This window comes from Ursus maritimus, unplaced genomic scaffold, assembly GCF_017311325.1.
Source record: "Ursus maritimus isolate PB19 unplaced genomic scaffold, ASM1731132v1 scaffold_35, whole genome shotgun sequence".
Lineage (NCBI taxonomy): Eukaryota > Metazoa > Chordata > Mammalia > Carnivora > Ursidae > Ursus > Ursus maritimus.
This window is the reverse complement of record NW_024426119.1, coordinates 22,049,290-22,068,218: the sequence shown is the minus strand read 5'-3', so window position 1 is coordinate 22,068,218 and position 18,929 is coordinate 22,049,290. Positions and strand designations below refer to the sequence as shown.

General features: G+C 41.9%; 1 protein-coding gene across 3 annotated transcripts in view; it reads left to right on the top strand.

Moving 5' to 3' along the window:
* SCG3 (secretogranin III) overlaps nt 1-18,929 on the top strand; it is a 36,018-nt gene that overhangs the window by 13,663 nt on the left and 3,426 nt on the right. For all 3 annotated transcript variants that reach the window (XM_040620637.1, XM_008705969.2, XM_008705967.2), the window contains 3 exons: nt 2,141-2,224; nt 4,295-4,426; nt 15,522-15,602. In XM_040620637.1, the coding sequence (XP_040476571.1) occupies nt 2,141-2,224; nt 4,295-4,426; nt 15,522-15,602 (297 nt within the window). The remainder of the gene's footprint in view (nt 1-2,140; nt 2,225-4,294; nt 4,427-15,521; nt 15,603-18,929) is intronic.

Here is an 18,929-nt window from a genome sequence, read left to right as displayed (position 1 = left end):
AAAATTTGACCCTCTTTTTTTTTTTTTCCAATTGTGTTCGGATGGTCAGGATTAAAAGAGTTGATTTTAACCAGTGAGATCTGTGTGTGTGGGAAGGAAAGAGCCCTGGAGTGGGCAACAGAAATGATGCCCCCTGGTCCAGCTCGGCCACAGACCAGCTCCGTCCCATGGGGGAAGGCACTCACCTTACTTGGCCTTCATTTCTGCATCTATAAAATAAAGGACTTTGTGATCAATGATGGCGCTGGTAAACGACTGCCCATGGACCAAATCCGCCCCGTTGACTATTTTTGTGTAACACATAAGCTAAGAATTGCTTTTATATTTTTAAATGGTTGAAAAAAATCAAAAGAAAAATCGTATCATGTGACACAAGAGAAGTATATAAAATTCACATTGCAGTGTCCATACGTGAGGTTTTATTGGCACAGAGCCACGTTTACTTGTTTCCATGCTGTCTGTGGCTGCAACAGAGTCGGGAAGTTGCAACACAGACCACAGATGGTCCACAAAGTATTTACTATCTGGCGCTTTACTGAAAAAGTTCGCTGGCCTTTGATTCCTTGAACTTTGTAGATAAGCTTGAACATTCTCTATTCATACAGGTTGTTTAAAAAAAAAAACACCTTTGGTTTTCCTGCTTAATCAACAAATACCATTTATCCCTGATGTCCTTTGAGTAAGATGACCTCATGGCCCCTTACTCTGATCTCTCACAGAGGAGGAAGAATTAGAAGAGAAAATCTCATAAGATAGAATAATCCAGAATTACTCTCCATGAGCTCCGTTTTTTTCCACATGAAAAATAATTTTGCTGTTAGTTTTTCTGATTACGAAAGAGCATATTTATTTTTTAAAATCAGTCAATGCAAAATGATGTTAAAAAAAAAAGTAAAAAGGGGCACCTGGGTGGCTCAGTCGGTTAAGCATCTGCCTTTGGCTCAGGTCATGATCCCAGGGTCCTGGGATGGAGCGCAGGGAGCCTGCTTCTCCCTCTGCCTGCCGCTCTACCTGCTTGTGCTCTCTCTCTGTCAAATAAATGAATAAAATCTTAAAAAAAAAAAAAGAGGAAGAAGAAGAAATAAAAAAATCACTCGTAATACTGACATCCAGGTAACATTCTGTTATATACTTCCAGATTTTTGTCTGTGTGTTTGCACACATATATATCTTGGTTGTTTCTTTCTTTGTTTTCTCTTGTTTAACAAAAATGGGCTCACATTATACATAATGCTTTGTGGCCTACTTTACTCAACAGTTGCTCAAAGGCATTGTTTCAGATCAATCACTGTTTCATACCAATACCCTGTGAATCAAATGCCACACTTAAGTCATTTATCCAATGGAACTAGACTAGAAATGCCACAAGGCTTAGGTGCAAAGTAAGTATTTCCACTACTGTTCATAGCTGTGCTATCCAGTGTAGTAGTGGAAAGGGAATTCATTGCCTCATGTAACTCAGGAGTCCAGGACCGGGGGTAGTCTAACATTGGGTTTGTAGAGTCCACCAATAGTATGAGGAATCTATCCCTCCCCATCTCCTGACACTGACTTTCCATGTGTTGATTCATTCCAGATAAGCTGCTCCGTTATGGGGAAAAAGATGGTGGACAATCTCCATCCTCACAGTACAGCAGTCCTGGCAGGAAAAGATCCTCTTTCCCCAGTGGCCCTGGCATTGAATCTCACGGTCCTGGCTTGCATCACGGGCTCCTCTTTGAACCATTCACTCAGCCTGGGCAGTGGAGACCCTGAGGAGCCAGGCTTGGGTTATTAGGCCCCACCTGAGCCAAATGTTCTGAGAATGGAAATCGCCTGGGTTCAGTGTAGTTTCCAGAAAGTGTTGAGGAAGCCCAAACCACATGTGTCCATTAAAGGCTTCAACCCCAGACATGTGGCCCCAGAGATGTGGAAGAGACTTCTGTAATTGACTGACTAGGAGGCTGAGTTAAGGATCCCAAATAGCACGGAATAGATTCCTAGAAATAAGATCCATGTCAAAGCATCTTAATCACAGTGTTAATATTGTGGAATTGCTTTGTGAGATTTCTGGGGAGGTTTAAACAGTTTTGGTAAAAGTTTGATATCATCTTTCAGGAAATAAAATTATATTTCATATTTCTTCCCCTCCTCACTCCAGAAAACTTGGATGAAACTATTGCTCTTCAAACCAAGAACAAGCTAGAAAAAAACGTTACTGACAATAAAAGCAAGCTTTTCCCAGGTATGACTTATTTCACTATTTTTCTACCTTTTAGCACAATCACCCTTTGCTTGGTAAATAATGAGTTCAATAAACGATCAGCAATTATAGATTTCAAAAGTTTTAAAATCTGAAATCCAACCATAGGCTATTTTGTGGCTAGTCTCAGCATAGACATCTGATCCCAAGGAGCACTGAAAAGAAATACAAATCTTCCCTGAAGATTCTTAGGAGGTGGCTGGTGGGAAAGGGAGGAGACTCTATCACAAAATGAGTTATCCTTCCTGAAGTTCTCCTTTAGGCATTTTTTTTCTCTCCCGAGATCACCCTTTCTCCAGAGCACTATCCCTGGTCACCTGTCCACTCTCTGCTGCCCCTCCACCAGTTCTCCCCTAGCAAGTCCTCCTCTCTCCTCTGAGACAGTCTGGGCCCCTAAGTAGTGTGATATTTTTCCCCCTCCTCTTGGTTTCTTCTCTCTGAATCTCCAGCCATCACACCATGGAACCAAGTGATGCAAAGGAGCCTTCTTTGAGGGGGGAGGGAGGAACCAAAAGAAAAAAGATCACAGGTTCATATGCCTAATTCTGTGCCCCTGTCACGGAAGTTATGTACATATATTTGATGGAATATTATGCAGCCCTTTAAAATGATATTTCCGAGTAGTTTTTAATAACCTGGGAACATCTTTCTTTAATGATGTTAATGACAAAAGCAAGCAACAAAATCGTACTGCAGCTATGAAAAAAAATTACACATCAAAAAATACATACAGGGGTGCCTGGGTGGCACAGCAGTTAAGCATCTGCCTTTGGCTCAGGGTGTGATCCCGGCGTTCTGGGATCGAGCCCCACATCAGGCTCCTCTGCTGGGAGCCTGCTTCTTCCTCTCCCACTCCCCCTGCTTGTGTTCCCTCTCTCGCTGGCTGTCTCTCTCTCTCTGTCAGATAAATAAATAAAATCTTTAAAAAAAAATACATACAGACCACAGCACTAATTGTGGATGTTTTCATAATGAGGTTAACAACTGACTTCTTCTTTCCTCTTTTTTTATAGTAATAACCCTTTTATTGAAAAAACAAAACTTATTGTTAGGCTGCTTGACGTTTCCTATTTTATTTACAACAGGGATGCATCACAACTGTCTTCACGTGGTTAGCTACTTTAAGGTACATGACATTTCTAATTCAATAGAAGATTGCTAGAAGGAAATATAGTTTTTTTCCACTCTTGTCCCCTCACGTTTTTTTAAAAGTACAATTGATACGGAAATCAGTTATTTTTAAGTGACAAGTGAACAAAGATGATCCCATCCTGACAGCAAGGGTCCAGTTCTCTTCTTTGCATTAGGGGCCAGGGATAAGGGAGAATGAAGAAAGAGGCAAAAGGAAAGTCCTGCCAGAGCCCCAAATTCTTAGGTGCTCCTCCAAGTTATACAGAGTTCTTCAACAGTACATCATGGAGAGATTGAACAACTACAGAGTTATTTTACTTTGGAATGAAGATTCAAACTTACTTTGGGACCTGACATGTCCTACTTGATTGCCTACATTGATTATAGTAAGGAAAATAGTCTATGCTCTAGTGACACAGTAGCAGAGGGGAAAGAACACTAAACCGAAACCTGAAAAGTTGGGACTTTGACCCAGCTCTTTTGCTAACTTAGTGCACATCTCTCCTCATTCTGGGCCTCTGTTTCCTCTTCTGTGAAATGGGGGGAGGAAGCTGGACTAGATAAACACTAAGATCCCTTTCAGTTCGAAAAATGATCTGACCTTAGGGGCACCTGGGTGGCTCAGTCGTTAAGCATCTGGCTTCGGCTCAGGGCGTGATCCCAGCGTTCTGGGATCGAGCCCCACATCAGGCTCCTCTGCTATGAGCCTGCTTCTTCCTCTCCCACTCCCCCTGCTTGTGTTCCCTCTCTCGCTGGCTGTCTCTCTCTCTCTGTTAAATTAATAAATAAAATCTTTAAAAAAAAAAAAGAAAAATGATCTGACCTTAAACTGTACCTTTTCAATAAAGTTTATTTCTACATTATTAATTAATTAATAGATAGGAAATAGGGTGATAACAATAGTGCCTAATCTGATTACAGCACCTTCAGAGAAGAGTCATGAAGAAACAGATAGTACCAAGGAAGAAGCTGCTAAGATGGAAAAGGAATATGGAACCTCGAAAGATTCCACAAAAGATGATAACCCAAGAGGAAAGACAGAGGAGCCAAAAGGTATGGAAATAACAGCTCTAGGTTGGCAGTGAAATTGGGGAAGCAAAAATTTTCACGACACACACGCTGATCAAAAATGCAAGCCCCGGGGCGCCTGGGTGGCACAGCGGTTAAGTGTCTGCCTTCGGCTCAGGGCGTGATCCCGGCGTTATGGGATTGAACCCCACATCAGGCTCCTCCGCTATGAGCCTGCTTCTTCCTCTCCCACTCCCCCTGCTTGTGTTCCCTCTCTCTCTGGCTGTCTCTATCTCTGTCAAATAAATAAATAAAATCTTTAAAAAAAAAAAAGAATTATCCCAGGAGAAAATATTAAAAAGAAAAAAATGCAAGCCCCACCAAATCTGACAGATTGGCACCATGTATCTAGAAAAGATTCAGCACATGGTATCTTTACTGGAATAGCAATCTTTTTTAATGGTCTTGAGTCTCCTGGAATGGCAAATTGGTCTCGTCTTCTGATGGTCTTTACTGTCCAATGGACTTTTGTACTTGGAGAGGAATACTTATGACCGCTTGTCCATTGTTTAATGTCTAATTTATAATTTATTAAACAATATTTCTTTAAACATAATTAACATTCCTCTAAATAATCATATACTACTTATTCAACAAAGTCATCAGAATTTATGGATTTAAAAGGGCAAATTTCCTTAATCATTTACAGTGATTGAAATGAGACAAGCACTCTTAAGGACCTGATTAAAAATCATAAATCCAATATATTGAATTTCCTTAAATAACCTGAATACCTTAAAAAACACAAAAGCACACATTAAACTAACCCAATAATTACAAAACTTATATTTTTATCCTTATTCTTACACAGTCCTGTGGTCTGATTTCTACTGTGCCTTAGTAAGTCTATGTGATATAAAATTTACTTTTTCCTAAGATTTAAGAGATTTCACTACAGCCTTAAAGAAAAAGACCCTCTGGGGGGCAGGGGGTGCTGGTGATGGGGAGAAAGAAAAAAGAAATAGGCCCTATGAGGATGCAAGTTCTAAGTTGCTAACCCTTTGATTTCAGGTCAGGATGTGAGATCTGGTTGCCCAGTCTGGTGGTTCAAAACCCTTTTATTATGATGTGTGCTAGTTATATCATGGAAAATGTAACTACCCCTCAGATATTCTTTCTCTGAAACTCAGTGTCTTTACCTGAAATTGTGAACAGATGGCTTAAACTAACTACCTTATTTTTCTGTCATTATGATATATTGACCTCTATGGTATAATTAGAACATTGGTAATGTTCTAATCAGTGTCTCATTAGTAGGGTCTTATCAGTGTCTCATTAGTAGGGTCATCTAGAGGTTTCATTCCATAGAAACTGGGAGAGTGGGTCAGTGCTCTCTCTTGGGGGCAGGGGAGGTGTGACATTCAGCTCCTATATCGTCTGAAGAGACACCACTAGGCTCTCTTTTCACTACTTATTACGTATAATCATTAGTGGCAATGAACTGATGGGCTTTACTTTCCCTTTCTGGATGATATGAGAATACAAAAGTGGATCATGTTCATGGTATAGCTCTTAATTTTGAAGGGACTGCTTGACCTACTTACAGGTTTCTAGTCTCTCCTGCTCATACAGATGGAAACGAGTTCACATTCATACTTGATAATAGATCCTGCTTAACAATGTCTGTATATTAAGTCGGAAAGAAGCAAACTAGCTATATATTTAATATCTTCTAACTTATTAACAGTGAAAACAATTACCAACTATTTCCCATTTATATCACAACTACCTTTGTTAAGACTTTTTTTTTTTTAAGATTTTATTTATTTATTCGACAGAGATAGACAGCCAGCGAGAGAGGGAACACAAGCAGGGGGAGTGGGAGAGGAAGAAGCAGGCTCATAGCGGAGGAGCCTGATGTGGGGTTCAATCCCATAACGCCGGGATCACGCCCTGAGCCGAAGGCAGACACTTAACCGCTGTGCCACCCAGGCGCCCCCTTTGTTAAGACTTAATACCAGCCTTTTCCATTTATGCAAGATGTTCACCTTGATGATGACGATGTCGATGATGATGATGATGATGATGATGATGATTTTATGGTTAAATTGTATAGCTTGGGCTGCAGGAGTTCTCCCCCCTGCCCCGACCCCTGTTCCTCCTTTATCCTTTTAGTACTGTGCCCAGTAGTTTTTAAAGGATCTTTGCTCCCTGGTAACAACAGGATATTCTTGACTTACTGAATTTTCTCATCCCAAGATTTAAAATCAATTCCTCTTCAAAGAGTTCTAGTTCCTTTTTGTAGAGAATATAGAGACCTGAATCTGGGTTATACGGGTTCAAATGAGTAGTAATATGGGCCAAAAGTACTGCTTGTAGTTCAATTATTTGAGACAGGAAAAATAATCTTTTTCTTAATATATCAAGTTCATGTTGATTTTTCCTATCTTATGAGGCTTTATATTATTGTATTTTTTTCTCTAGCACAGATTTCATAGACCGTCACAATTTCCTTCTACATCAGCACAGCTGACATATCAACACTAATCATTTGATGCAGTAGCCTGTGTTGAGTAAGGTTATGAGGCTCAGGAGGAAAGAACTTGGGAATGATTAATTAATGTTTGTCATGGGCATAAGAAGGGGAAATTAGTAATATACATGTCATGTTTGCTGACTTTGTAGACCAGTCAGTCACACTGCCTTGATACTTTCCTAGGTCTACTTTGGATGAGTAGCAAACTCCTTTGAATGCTTTTTTTAATATAGTAAAATACATAAAACATAAAAAAAATGGTCACATTAACCATTTTTAAGTGTATAGTTCAGTGGCATTAAGTCCATTCCTATTATGTGTTACCATTGCTACCATCCATTTCCAGAACTCTTTTCATCCTGCAAAACTGAAACCCTATACTCATTAAATAAAACTCTCCATTCCCCTCCCTCTTCAGCCCCTGGCAACCACCATTCTACATTCTGTCTCTGTGACTCTGCCTATTCTAGGTACCTCATTTAAGTGGACTCATACAATATGGGACTGGCTTACTTCACTTAACACCCTCAACGTTCATCTATGTTGTAGCATGTGTCAGAATTTCCTTCCTTTTTAGAGCTGCATAATATTCCATTGCATTTATCTACCAAATGTTGTTTATCTCCTCATTCATCTATGGATGCCCAGGTTGCTTCCACCTTTTGGCTATTATAAATAATGCTGCAATCAATATGGGTGTACAAATATCTCCTCAAGACCCTGCACTCAATTTTGGGGGGAATATTCCCAGAAGTGGAATTGCTAGATCATATGTTACTTCTACTTTTAATTTTTTCCAGAGCCACCATACTGTTTTCCATAGTAGCTGCACGTTTTTACATTCCTCCCCAGAGTGTGCAAGGGTTCCAATTTCTCCACATCCTCATAGACACTAATGGATGTGAGATGGAAGAGGAGTGATAAACTTCGAAAAGATAGCCAACCAGGAAAAGAGTGGTCCTGTGGCCTAAGATAGAAAGCCAGGAGTTGGGCAGCACAGAGCACTGCTGTTCACCCCCACAGAAAACCAGCATGCCTAGGTCATCTCCTCTGGGAGCTACCCATGTGTAATGATTGTATTTCCCAAAGACCGTAAGCCGTCCTCTAAGACCTTTGACTTGCAGAGGTAGCATCTCGGTGCCTTAAGACAACACCTTCTATCACCACCATGCAAATATCCATGGAAATGGATGCTGACAGGGGTCTTTTCTTATTTTAGGAAAACATTGTGTAAAAAAGGAATATGAAGGAGTTGATTCTTGGTAGCCTACTCTTCCTATTTAGGATGTGAGTGTTTAGAGACTAATGATGAGGTTAGATTTCTTTTCTCATTAGGAATTCCATCAGATACTATATAGGGAGAGAGGAGAGTAAAACTCCATCTATTTTGTGTTATTGTTTGTAATGGCTCTCCTGAAACATTAGGAAAAGGGTAGGGATTGGGGGCTAAAATTAGCTCCTTCTCCATTATTTGGAGATTTAATTTATTCACGCTACCCCTGACTCCTATTCCTCTGAGATAAGGAAAACTAATTTTAGTACAATTTAGAAAACACCAACCTCAGCTTAAGCCAAGGGCCAACATTTCTTGAAATGTATGTAATCCCCCAAAGAGCATATTATGTCATATACCTTTGTATTGACAATTGCTTTGCTTGCACTTTGTTCAGAGGCGGTTTTGTTTCTCTATCATAAAGCCCACTGAGACAACACGTATCGTCTCCAGACAGAAAAATAAAAGCATCCATGTGGGTGAAAAAGCAGGGTTTACTGGGTTTCCTGAGACGTTTATTCAGCTATCAATACATATTTATTCTGAGGGTGTGCCTGGCCCCATGCTCAGGAAGCAGACCTATAGAAGTCATATAAGAACTAATGCTTACCTCTGAGGACTCAAGCCAGCTTCGAAATGATTTGAGAAAGGTTCTTAACCCACATGCAGGCAGGTGTCACACAAACTACATACGTGTGCACATATCTCCCTGATTGACGAGTCAGGAATACGTAGAACAGAGAGAAAGTTGGAAGACATTACAGGGCAGAGCAAAGAATGAGGTAATGGTCCAGCTAAAACCACTTTAAAAAATAATTATAAGCAGAACACATTGTCAGGAATATCTGTAAAGAGTGTGTCTCGGTCTGGCGATGTGGCGTGATGGCCCCATCAAACCAGAGCAAATATTTACTAACCATGCCAAGCATATGCTGGATCCTGTGAGGAATAGAAATAATAATAACAATACCCTAAATTTATATCACCCTTCAACTTACAGAGCATGTTTCCATGGCTCTCTTTTTAGGTTTAATGTAAAAAAAAAATCCAATTTAATTACCGATGATGAAAAATGGCACATCTACCCTTGAATAGAGTCGAGTTAGACTATTTAAACTCTTATATTCTACAGGGACTCACATTAAGAATAATCTTTTAAAATACTGATTTCTAATTGGTGCAATCATTTGAATGATTCAGTAATTATTCCTAAATTTAGGGATATGCCGATGAAATCAAATTTATTCTGATTTCAACCGTATTTATAAAGTTACCTAATTTTTCAAGTAAATTGCTCTCTGGAGACTAAAGAAAAGTACTTCAAAACTTTATTCCATGATCTCAGTGTAGTTCTATTTGCCAGTTCTATGTTTACTCATTCACTTCTGCTCTATGAGTCACTGAAAATCCTTTTTTTTAATTGTCCAAGGGATAAGATAATCATTATCAAACCCATAAACTCATTCCAAAGCTATCGTTTGTCAAGTTTATGACCAGATAATGGAAATAGGTGAAAAAAGTGATCTCTAAGATACCTTTCACCAAAATAGTCTATCATTCCCCTATCTTCCTTACAGAAACCAGAAAAGAGAAGGCAGCCTGTTTAATTATTAAATTGGCTACCTCATGCGGATGCTGTTATTTTTAAAGCAACATAAGAGGAGAAAATCTGTGCCTTTATTCAAGCCCCAAGGCATTCTGCTAAGAATGCCCAAAAATAGTAAGTCCAGTCTTCTCCCCGTGAATCAGCAAGTATGCCAGGAGCTAAGCGCAGGCACAGGAGACCTCCCATCAACATGGGTTTTTCCAGGATAGCAAAGGAGAATATCTTTCCATCTGCAGAAACCATAAATCTTCTTTTTAGAATTCATCCCTAAATTATAAATAAATAAATCAAGTCTCAGAAGATGAAGTGACACACCCAAGATCTCCTAGCCAAAGAGGGACAGAACCAAGCGTTGAACCCTTGTCCCTTGACTCCTAATCAGGACTCATCTGAGTATTTCTTTTGGGCAGGCAAAATGTCAGCCTTATACAAAAATTCTTGAACTGAGTGGCTCTGAGGCCCATGTTGGCATCCGTGATACCATTATCACTGACTTTGTTTTATGCCGTTCAAAATTGTAGTCATGTCATCTTCACAGAATTTTAAGGGTACAAAACTTAATTTTTATAAACACTCTTAAGATCTAGTATCTTTACAATGTCCAGTAGTCAATAGGTTAATTCTATTGATTTCTACGGGTTTGTTGTTGTTGTTGTTGCTGCTGCTGCTGTTTTTATGGGGCTGGGGGTACAGATCAGGTTAGCATATATCACAGTCAGGACAAATTCATGTATAAAAAGGGGTATTTCTTTTGCAGTGCTGAAAACCAGGACAGCCAGAAAAGCAGGGCTGCGTCTTGATTCTGGCCCTCTTCCCATCTGCTTCAGCATATGTTTTAAAGATTGTGCCATATTACCTCAGCCATGAGCTATTTTTTTCCAAAGGAAACTGAAATAAATTTGAAAAAAATAGTCCAGCTTTCCAAAGTGGACTCTCACGGGCTTTTTACTGCGTACTGTGTAAATGAAAGATTTGCTTTCCAGCTCCCCAGAAGAGAAAATGTAAATAGGAACCAGCTGCTTCTCTCCAAGAGCAGAGGGACACCTGATTTTATTCACCTTGTCACCAGCGCTCCAGTAAATGTGTGGAGGGCTCAATGCTGGTGGCAGTGGTTCCCAAACTTCCCCCACATGGGAATCACCTCAGGACCTTTTTTTTTTTTTTTTTTTTTTAATGAATGTTTGGCCCCTACCCCCAGATAGTCTCATTTAATTGGTATGAGGAGTAACTTTGGCATCAGGATTTTTTAAAATCTACCCTAAATGATTCTACTGTGCAGCCATGTTTGAGAACCGCTGCCTTGTTGGCTAGTTTGGTAACAACAGGCACTAAATTGTTCTCGTCTAAAAGCTGAATTTTACCCAGGTACTCTCAGTAGAGGCTCCGGATTCATTCTAGCTCAAGACCAGGCTCTGACCCTTACTCAGCTGTGTCCCCTTGGGCGTGTCACTTAACCTCTCTGAGCATTAGTTCCCTCATGAGTAAAATGGGGATGATAATGCTAATTTCACAGAGCTCTGTGAAGATTAAATGACATATGGATATACTATGTCCAGCATATTTGTAGATATTTTAAATTGTTTCTGCTATAACTATCATTTCAATTCAGAATTCATTAAACTTCAACTCTTTCAAATAAACAATTCATTTTTTGTTAAAAAAATCTATACCATTTATACTTTAAAAAAATTAAATTCTTCTGATTACAATTTGGCATCTATGAAGCCTTTATCCATTCACTTATTTGACAAATATTTATTGATAAACTACTATGTATCAGGCTTTATCAGCAAACAAAAAATACTTCTAAAGGAGGAAGACAAACAATAAACTTACCTAAATTATATGATTTGGTAGAAAGTGCTAAGTGTTATGGACAAAAATAAAGCAGAAGGGGGGGGATGCAGGTGATAGGGGGGCCTATTTTAAATTAGAAAAACTGTGGGGCACCTGGATGGCACAGTCAGCTGAGCATCTGACTCTTGGTTTGGGCTCAGGTTATGATCTCAGGGTTGTGGGATCGAGCCCCACACTGAGCTCCGCACTCATCGCAGAGTCTGCTTGAGGATTCTCTCTCTCTCCTCACCCTCTGCCACATTTGATCCCTCTCTCTCTCAAATAAATAAATCTTTAAAAATAATTAAATAAATTAGAGAAACCGCCCTAATCATATGTTGCTATGATCCACAAGATAGTAGTTTAATTTTTTAATGGATTGCAGTATAGATTCTTTTAAGCTGCAGTAAACTCATTCTCTGTTATGGGTTGGTAGTATTAATATAGTGAATAAAATTACTTTCAAGCATTTCATACTTTTTAAAATTTAACGTTTTTAGGAAATTGGTTCCTGAGTGAAAAGCACTAACAAGATGATACCAAGTCCTCTATTTCAAATTGCCTTGGGTCAGGTTCCTTCTGAAGCAGACCCTGAGAGAAGGATTTGAGGTCAAGTTTGGTTTTTTTTTAAGTTTTTTTTTTCTTTATTTATCCATTTGAGAGAGAGAGAGAGAGAGCAAGAGCATGAGCACGGGGAGCTGCAAGCAGAGGGAGAAGGAGAAGCAGACTCCCCGCTGAGCTGGGAGGCCCAATGCAGGGCTCGATCCCAGGACACGGAGATCATGACCTGAGCCAAAGGTAGATGTTCAACCATCTGAGCCACCCAGGTGCCCCCGAGGTCAAGTTTAATTGGAAGATGACTCCAGGAAATACCACTGGGGGGATAGGTACGTGAGACAGGGAGAAGAAAGAAGCCCATATAAGGTGGGTTCACAAGATGACTTCAGTTCAGTCCCACTGAGGATCTCTGGGAGGCTGTGTGGAATGTTCTTAAAGCAAAAGGAAACTGGGTATTTACCTACTGATTTTGTCCATCATCAGGTGAGGGCCCTTCTATTAGCATATCTGGAGTAAGGGAGACATGAGGGTGGAGAAGCCAGTTTATGCTATGCTGTGGCAAAGAGCCCATATTTATTCTTAAGTCTCCTAATTCAGACTTTTTAAAAAATAAGGATATGCTTTTTTTTAAGATTTTATTTATTTATTTTATTTTTAGAGAGAGACAGCACACGAGGAGAGAGTGGGAGGGGGAAAGAATATCAAGCAGACTCCCTGCCAAGCACAGAGCCCAACACGAGGCTCAATCTCACCACCCTGACATCATGACCTGAGCTGAAACCAGGATGCTTAACCGACTGAGCCACCCAGGCGCCCCTCCTAATTCAGAATTTTTAACCCAGTATTTACACAGAGACTAAGCTCAGGCTTTCTTTTTCTTGAATAAGCTTTCCACATTATGATATATCATAAATAAGATTGTGCGATGACTGCATAACATGATTTAAAGAACAAGACCATTTTCAAACATTCTTAAAAGTTTCAGAAGCCCTAGTTACTTAATGTGCTGACAACAAATTCTCTATTTGTTAAGGCCCTATGAGACCCACTAATTTGATTTAAACTCTTTAGAAACAATGAAGCTGTATTCTTTAGAAATCGTCTACACTAAGATTTCTTTCTTTGTTCAAAGTGACTTTTTTTTTTTAAAGATTTTATTTATTTATTCGACAGATATAGAGACAGCCAGCGAGAGAGGGAACACAAGCAGGGGGAGTGGGAGAGCAAGAAGCAGGCTCATAGCAGAGGAGCCTGATGTGGGGCTCGATCCCAGAACGCCGGGATCACGCCCTGAGCCAAAGGCAGACGCTTAACCGCTGTGCCACCCAGGCGCCCCTCAAAGTGACTTTTCTGAGTTAATTTGAGAGAATGCTGTGTGTATGTCACCAAATCCGACTGACCTTCTCCACGAACAGGCAGCAGACCATGAGCATCACTACGTTCATTGTACTGCGATGTTCCAGCGTCAGCCAGGAGGACTCGGTCTTTCATAGGCTCCAGCATTCTTAAAAACAAAGCACTGACACAAAGACTTTTTCTGCACAGGTGATTGCAGTGAATTAGGGCTGAAAACTGTGGCTCTCTTCTCTTGTCCACTCACCCCTTTTCCACAAGAGCTTCTCTGTGCTACTTTGGGGTCCAGATAACATGGAGCCCCAGGGGTGAGGCAAAAGTTTGGGCTTACAAGATCAGGAAGAAAGATACTCAGGAGGTCACTTAGGTAAATGCAGCAGTGGAAACTGGAACATCAGCAGACCCTAAGGCAATGTTATCATTCATGGACTGTAGTCAAATGCACTGCGGTTGAAGCCTGGCTCCATAGGATCTTCAGCATATTACGTTGTCTCTCTGTGCCTTGGTTTCTTCATCTGTAAAATGGGGATGAAATGGGACCACCTGGAGAGGTTGTTGTGAATAGTAAAAGATACTGCATTTTGGAGCACAAAGCACAGCCCTCGGCACATCCTAAGCACACAGCACAGGTAACTCAACCAATAAGTGTGGGCAGTACACTAGAGGTAACAGGGCTCAACGGGGCTCAGAATGGGTGGTCACCATTGAGCTTTGGTAGCCATTACTTCTTGCAGAGTCCCTAGACTTTGAAGGCTTCTTTTCTCAGGCCATCCAGAATTCTCCAGACCACCTGGTCCCTGGGTGCAGACGCTCTGAGCATTAGGGACTCATCTGCTTTCAGGTATGGTTAATTTCTTTGACACAGAATAAGGCTACATCGGTGTCCATGTCTGAAGACAGATCTTTTCTTTCAGAGAGTACAGGTAGCAGAAACTTGGTAAGACCAGAGTCTAAATTCTACTTCTGTTATTTCCTGTGTGGTCTCAGCCAAGTCTCTTAGCCTCTCTGAGCATTAGTTTCCTCAGCTCTAAGTGGGTGCTGATACCCACTTGCAGACCACAATGCATATAAAGGGCATCAGGGAGCACATGCTTCAGTGATGCCTCGTTTCCTCTCACCACACCTGAGGCCCACGGGAGAATGTTTACATCCGGGGGAGCTTTACTGGAATGAGTTCTAAGGTTCACATCCAAAACCTTGAAATGAGGCCTGGGTCACCTCTTCATCTGAGTCTTTACACACTCCCTACCAGATTGGGCAGAAGATTTGTATTGCGACCTACAAAAAGTCACACATTTGGATGTTATTTATTTGGTGATGGAGTCTTTTCAGTATCTATCACTCCGATTTAGTTTTTTGTTTTTTTAAAGATTTTATTTATTTATTTGACAGAGATAGAGACAGCCAGCGAGAGAGGGAACACAAGCAGGGGGAGTGGGAGAGGAAGAAGCAGGCTCATAGCAGAGGAGCCTGATGTGGGGCTCGATCCCATAATACCGGGATCACGCCCTGAGCTGAAGGCAGACGCTTAACCGCTGTGCCACCCAGGCGCCCCTCCGATTTAGTTTTGACCTGAGAATACTCCTCAGTTTGGAAGAAGCATTCCTAACCAGAAATGATGCGGTCTGAGAAATGAAGGGACCTACCTATCCAGTGAACTGAATCCAAACTCTTCTCTGCTAAGACAACAGACTGCAGGTGTGTGTGTGTGTGTGTGTGTGTGTGTGTGTGTGTGTGTGTGTAATGGCTCCTTGACACTAGCCTGGTCCTGTCTCCTGGAATCTTGTCACTACCCATTCTCCTGAACAACGCCCCCCACCACCACGCACACAAGTACACACACTACTTCATCAGGGACACCACCTCACAAGGGCTCGACGAGTCCAGCGTTTATGGTTCTAGACAAGACTGTGGTCTTTAAAAAGAAATGCAGTGATGTTTTATGAGTGTTTGACATGGGTTCTTTTCCCTTTTCCAGGGAAAACAGAAGCCTATTTGGAAGCCATCAGAAAAAATATTGAATGGTTGAAGAAACACAACAAAAAAGGAAATAAAGAAGGTAAGGATTTAGTATGGTTGTAAATTGCCAATTTCACCCGTTTGTTAAAGTTTCCTACAATCAAACTGGTCTAAAAAGACTCCAGGATAAAGGAATGCTGATGCAGGAATGAATAGAATCTCCATTTCTCTTCTTTTTCAAAGCAGCCTCTCAAGCAAAGGCCTTTTGCATTATGAAAAAATGTCAAACAAAAGTAGAAACACTAGTACGATGAGTCCCCGTGTATCCATCAGCCACCTCCAATGATTATCAACATTTTGCCCTTTCTTTGGAGTATTTCTTTAATTTTTAAAAATTTTTGATTTTTTTTAGAGAGGGGAAGGGGCAGAAAGAGAGGGACAGAGAGAATCTTAAGCAGGCTCCACACCCAGCATAGAGCCCAATGCGGAGCTTGATCTCATGACCCTGAGATCGTGACCTGAGCTGAAATCAAGAGTCAAACGCTTAACTGACTGAGCCACCCGGTGCTTCTCCTTGGAGTATTTTAAACAAAGGCATTTTTTACTACATATTAGATGCACCCTGCAGTCACAAAAGCTGTCACTCACTTACTTAAAACAAAAAAACAGAACAAGACTGTTTTGTTCTGAGTACCAAACATGTGAAAATGGAAGAGGCAGCCTCCCCCTGTTCTCCCTGGCCCCCCAAGGAGCTCCCAGCATCACTCAAGCTACACTTGGCCCCGCTCAGGGCTATCACAGACAGGTGGAGTGGTGCAAAGGTAGGGAGCCCATCTCTTTAGAGGGAGGGAGAGCACTGGGAGAAAGGTCTGCAGAAAAGCTTTTGCTGGAAAGCTAAGTGACAAGAGATGGAAGCAGAAAGAACACTGGGTACCAAGACATAAAGGGACAAAAAGCAAGTCATGCGTTCTGGGAACTGGAGCTACTCGGTTTCCCAGGAACACTGGGTGTCTGTGGGGAGGACCTGTGGCCAGATCAGGAAGGAGCTCGTGCACCCTGCAAAGGAGATAAGATTTAGTTGGAAACGCCTAAATTAGGGCTTTATTAGGTTAAGAAATGAGAAATCTATCTGGCAGCAGTGTGGTTACAGATTGAAGAAATAGGACCCCAGAGGATTGCACAGAGATTGGAGGCAAGAATCTGGAGCAAAAATGTTGGGGTTTAAACCAAGGCAAGGCAGAGGAAACAAAGAAGGGAGAAACTTAAGAGCAATGTGGAGACAGAGGAGTCCACTATGACTCCCAGGAATCTGGCCAAGCAGTTGTCAGGTGATGCTTTTAAAATGAGATGAGCGGTGTTTTCAAACTTGAACGTGCATTCAGATCACCTGTGGAGCTCCTCAGGGTCTCGATGCCCCGGTCGCATTTCAGAGCCACTAAATCAGACACTCAAGAGGAAGGATGCCGCCATCAGTATTTTTAACCCCTCTCCCGTGATTCCACTGTGTAGCCAAGTCTGAGAATCACTGAGAGCGCGATGGGAGAAAGAGGTATTTTTAGCCCCTCTTTAGCCTGTGATCTTGTTAAACCGAGTAAGATGGAAACAGTTATCAGCTTTTCGCATATTTTTGATTTGATTTGATTCAAAATGATGTGACTTTCCAGGCTGTCAGTTCCAGTCAAACCCACATGCACCATATTTCATCAAATCTGTCATTGATTAGAAAATGCACCACTGTTTCATATACCACTAAGGAAGAAAAATTATAACGTGCCATCACTGTGAAGACTTTCAAATTGTAAAAAAATGTTGATCTTAGCATCAGCGTCATACAGTAGGTATCAAAATGTATTCTGAAACCCGTGTTAATTTTATGGTCCAACAATCGGGAGTACTTATGTTCTTTCTTTCACTGATTAACATGAATCCGACTCCTGGTTATAACCCGCAACACCCTGCCATTTAATCTGCACTTCCAGAAATGGCCAACCTAGCGAAGCAGGGAACAATAGTGCTTGCAGCTCGAAGGCGCTGTGAGCAAATTTCAGAATGACAGTGTTGAGTTCGATGCTCCCCTCTGCCTCTAGGCAGTGAGGGTGACAGGCAGAATGCCCTGCCGAGTGCAGAAGCGGAGAGCTTTTCCTCCATTGCCTTTGTATGTGCCGTGCTTGACCTAGCTCATCCCTTAAAGCCTGTGGGCGTCTAGTTCCTGGGGCTTTGCAGTGGCTGCAGCTGTGCGAGCAGCAAGTCCATTTGCTCTATGAGTTCTGACCTTCCTTAACCTCTGCGGATGCCCTTTGCTGGGCAGGGGACTGGGTGACCTGCGTCTGCTTCCCAAATCCAGAAAAGGGAGGTCCGTGTGATGTGATACTGAGGAGGAAAAAACTTTATGCACCCTTCAAAATAAAGTCTGTGCTTTTAAAAAAGTGAATCACAGCCCTTTTCTCTTTTGAGCCTAACAACCTTAAAACCTTCTTAAGGTTGGCAAGGTGGCTCCTGGCGTGTGTGCTCTCACAGGCAGCCAGTGGCCTTTCTACTGCACCATGCTGTTCTCCCAGGGCACACAGTGACAGCTATGTCTTAGCAATAGTTCCTCCATTTCAAAAGAAAGCAGAAGATTTTCCTGTTTGTCCATTCCAAACACCCGGACCTCTCCACATCTGCCCTTGGGCTGCCTTTCGTCCCACTAAAGGTGTTGACCCTGCAGCCACCTCGGGAGAGCCAGAGCTCATCTGAACCAGTATCATCAGGAGGCGCCCCTTTGTGCCCTACGAGCCAGTCAGGAACGGGCTGGTGAGGCGCGCACAAAATGTACGTTCAGCTCGATTCTGTTTTGTCCTGACAGTAAGGGGAAGTGAACAACAACAACAACAACAACAACAACAGGCCCAGGCACTTACGGAGCAGTGGTTCTACACCTGTTAGTCGCTTCACGTTCCCTCCTTCGAGGCCGGAGATGGCCAGAGCAGGGACTAAATCAGACAGGGCTTCAGAACCCGACTCCGCCATGACCCAAGCAAGTGACTTACCCCCTCTGTCCTGTGTCTTGTCTCTGAGGGGACTAAATCAGACAGGGCTTCAGAACCCGACTCCGCCATGACCCAAGCAAGTGACTTACCCCCTCTGTCCTGTGTCTTGTGTTCGAGATGGCGTTACTAATGCTTACCTCATGGAAGTTCGAGATGGCGTTACTAATGCTTACCTCATGGAAGTTCGCCAGGAGCAAGTCAGATGACAGTCATAAAGTGCCCAGGGCTGACAGTTGTCTCTTTAATCTTCATGGCCAAGCCCGGAGGAGAACAAATGCCTTTCTTCTCCGAGAGGAAACAGGCTTTCTCGAAGCCTCGAAGAAGCCTCCGGCTCACTTGATATGATAAACACCTGGCACTTACAGAGATGTTCTTCATAGTTTTCCTTTCAGGGGTGC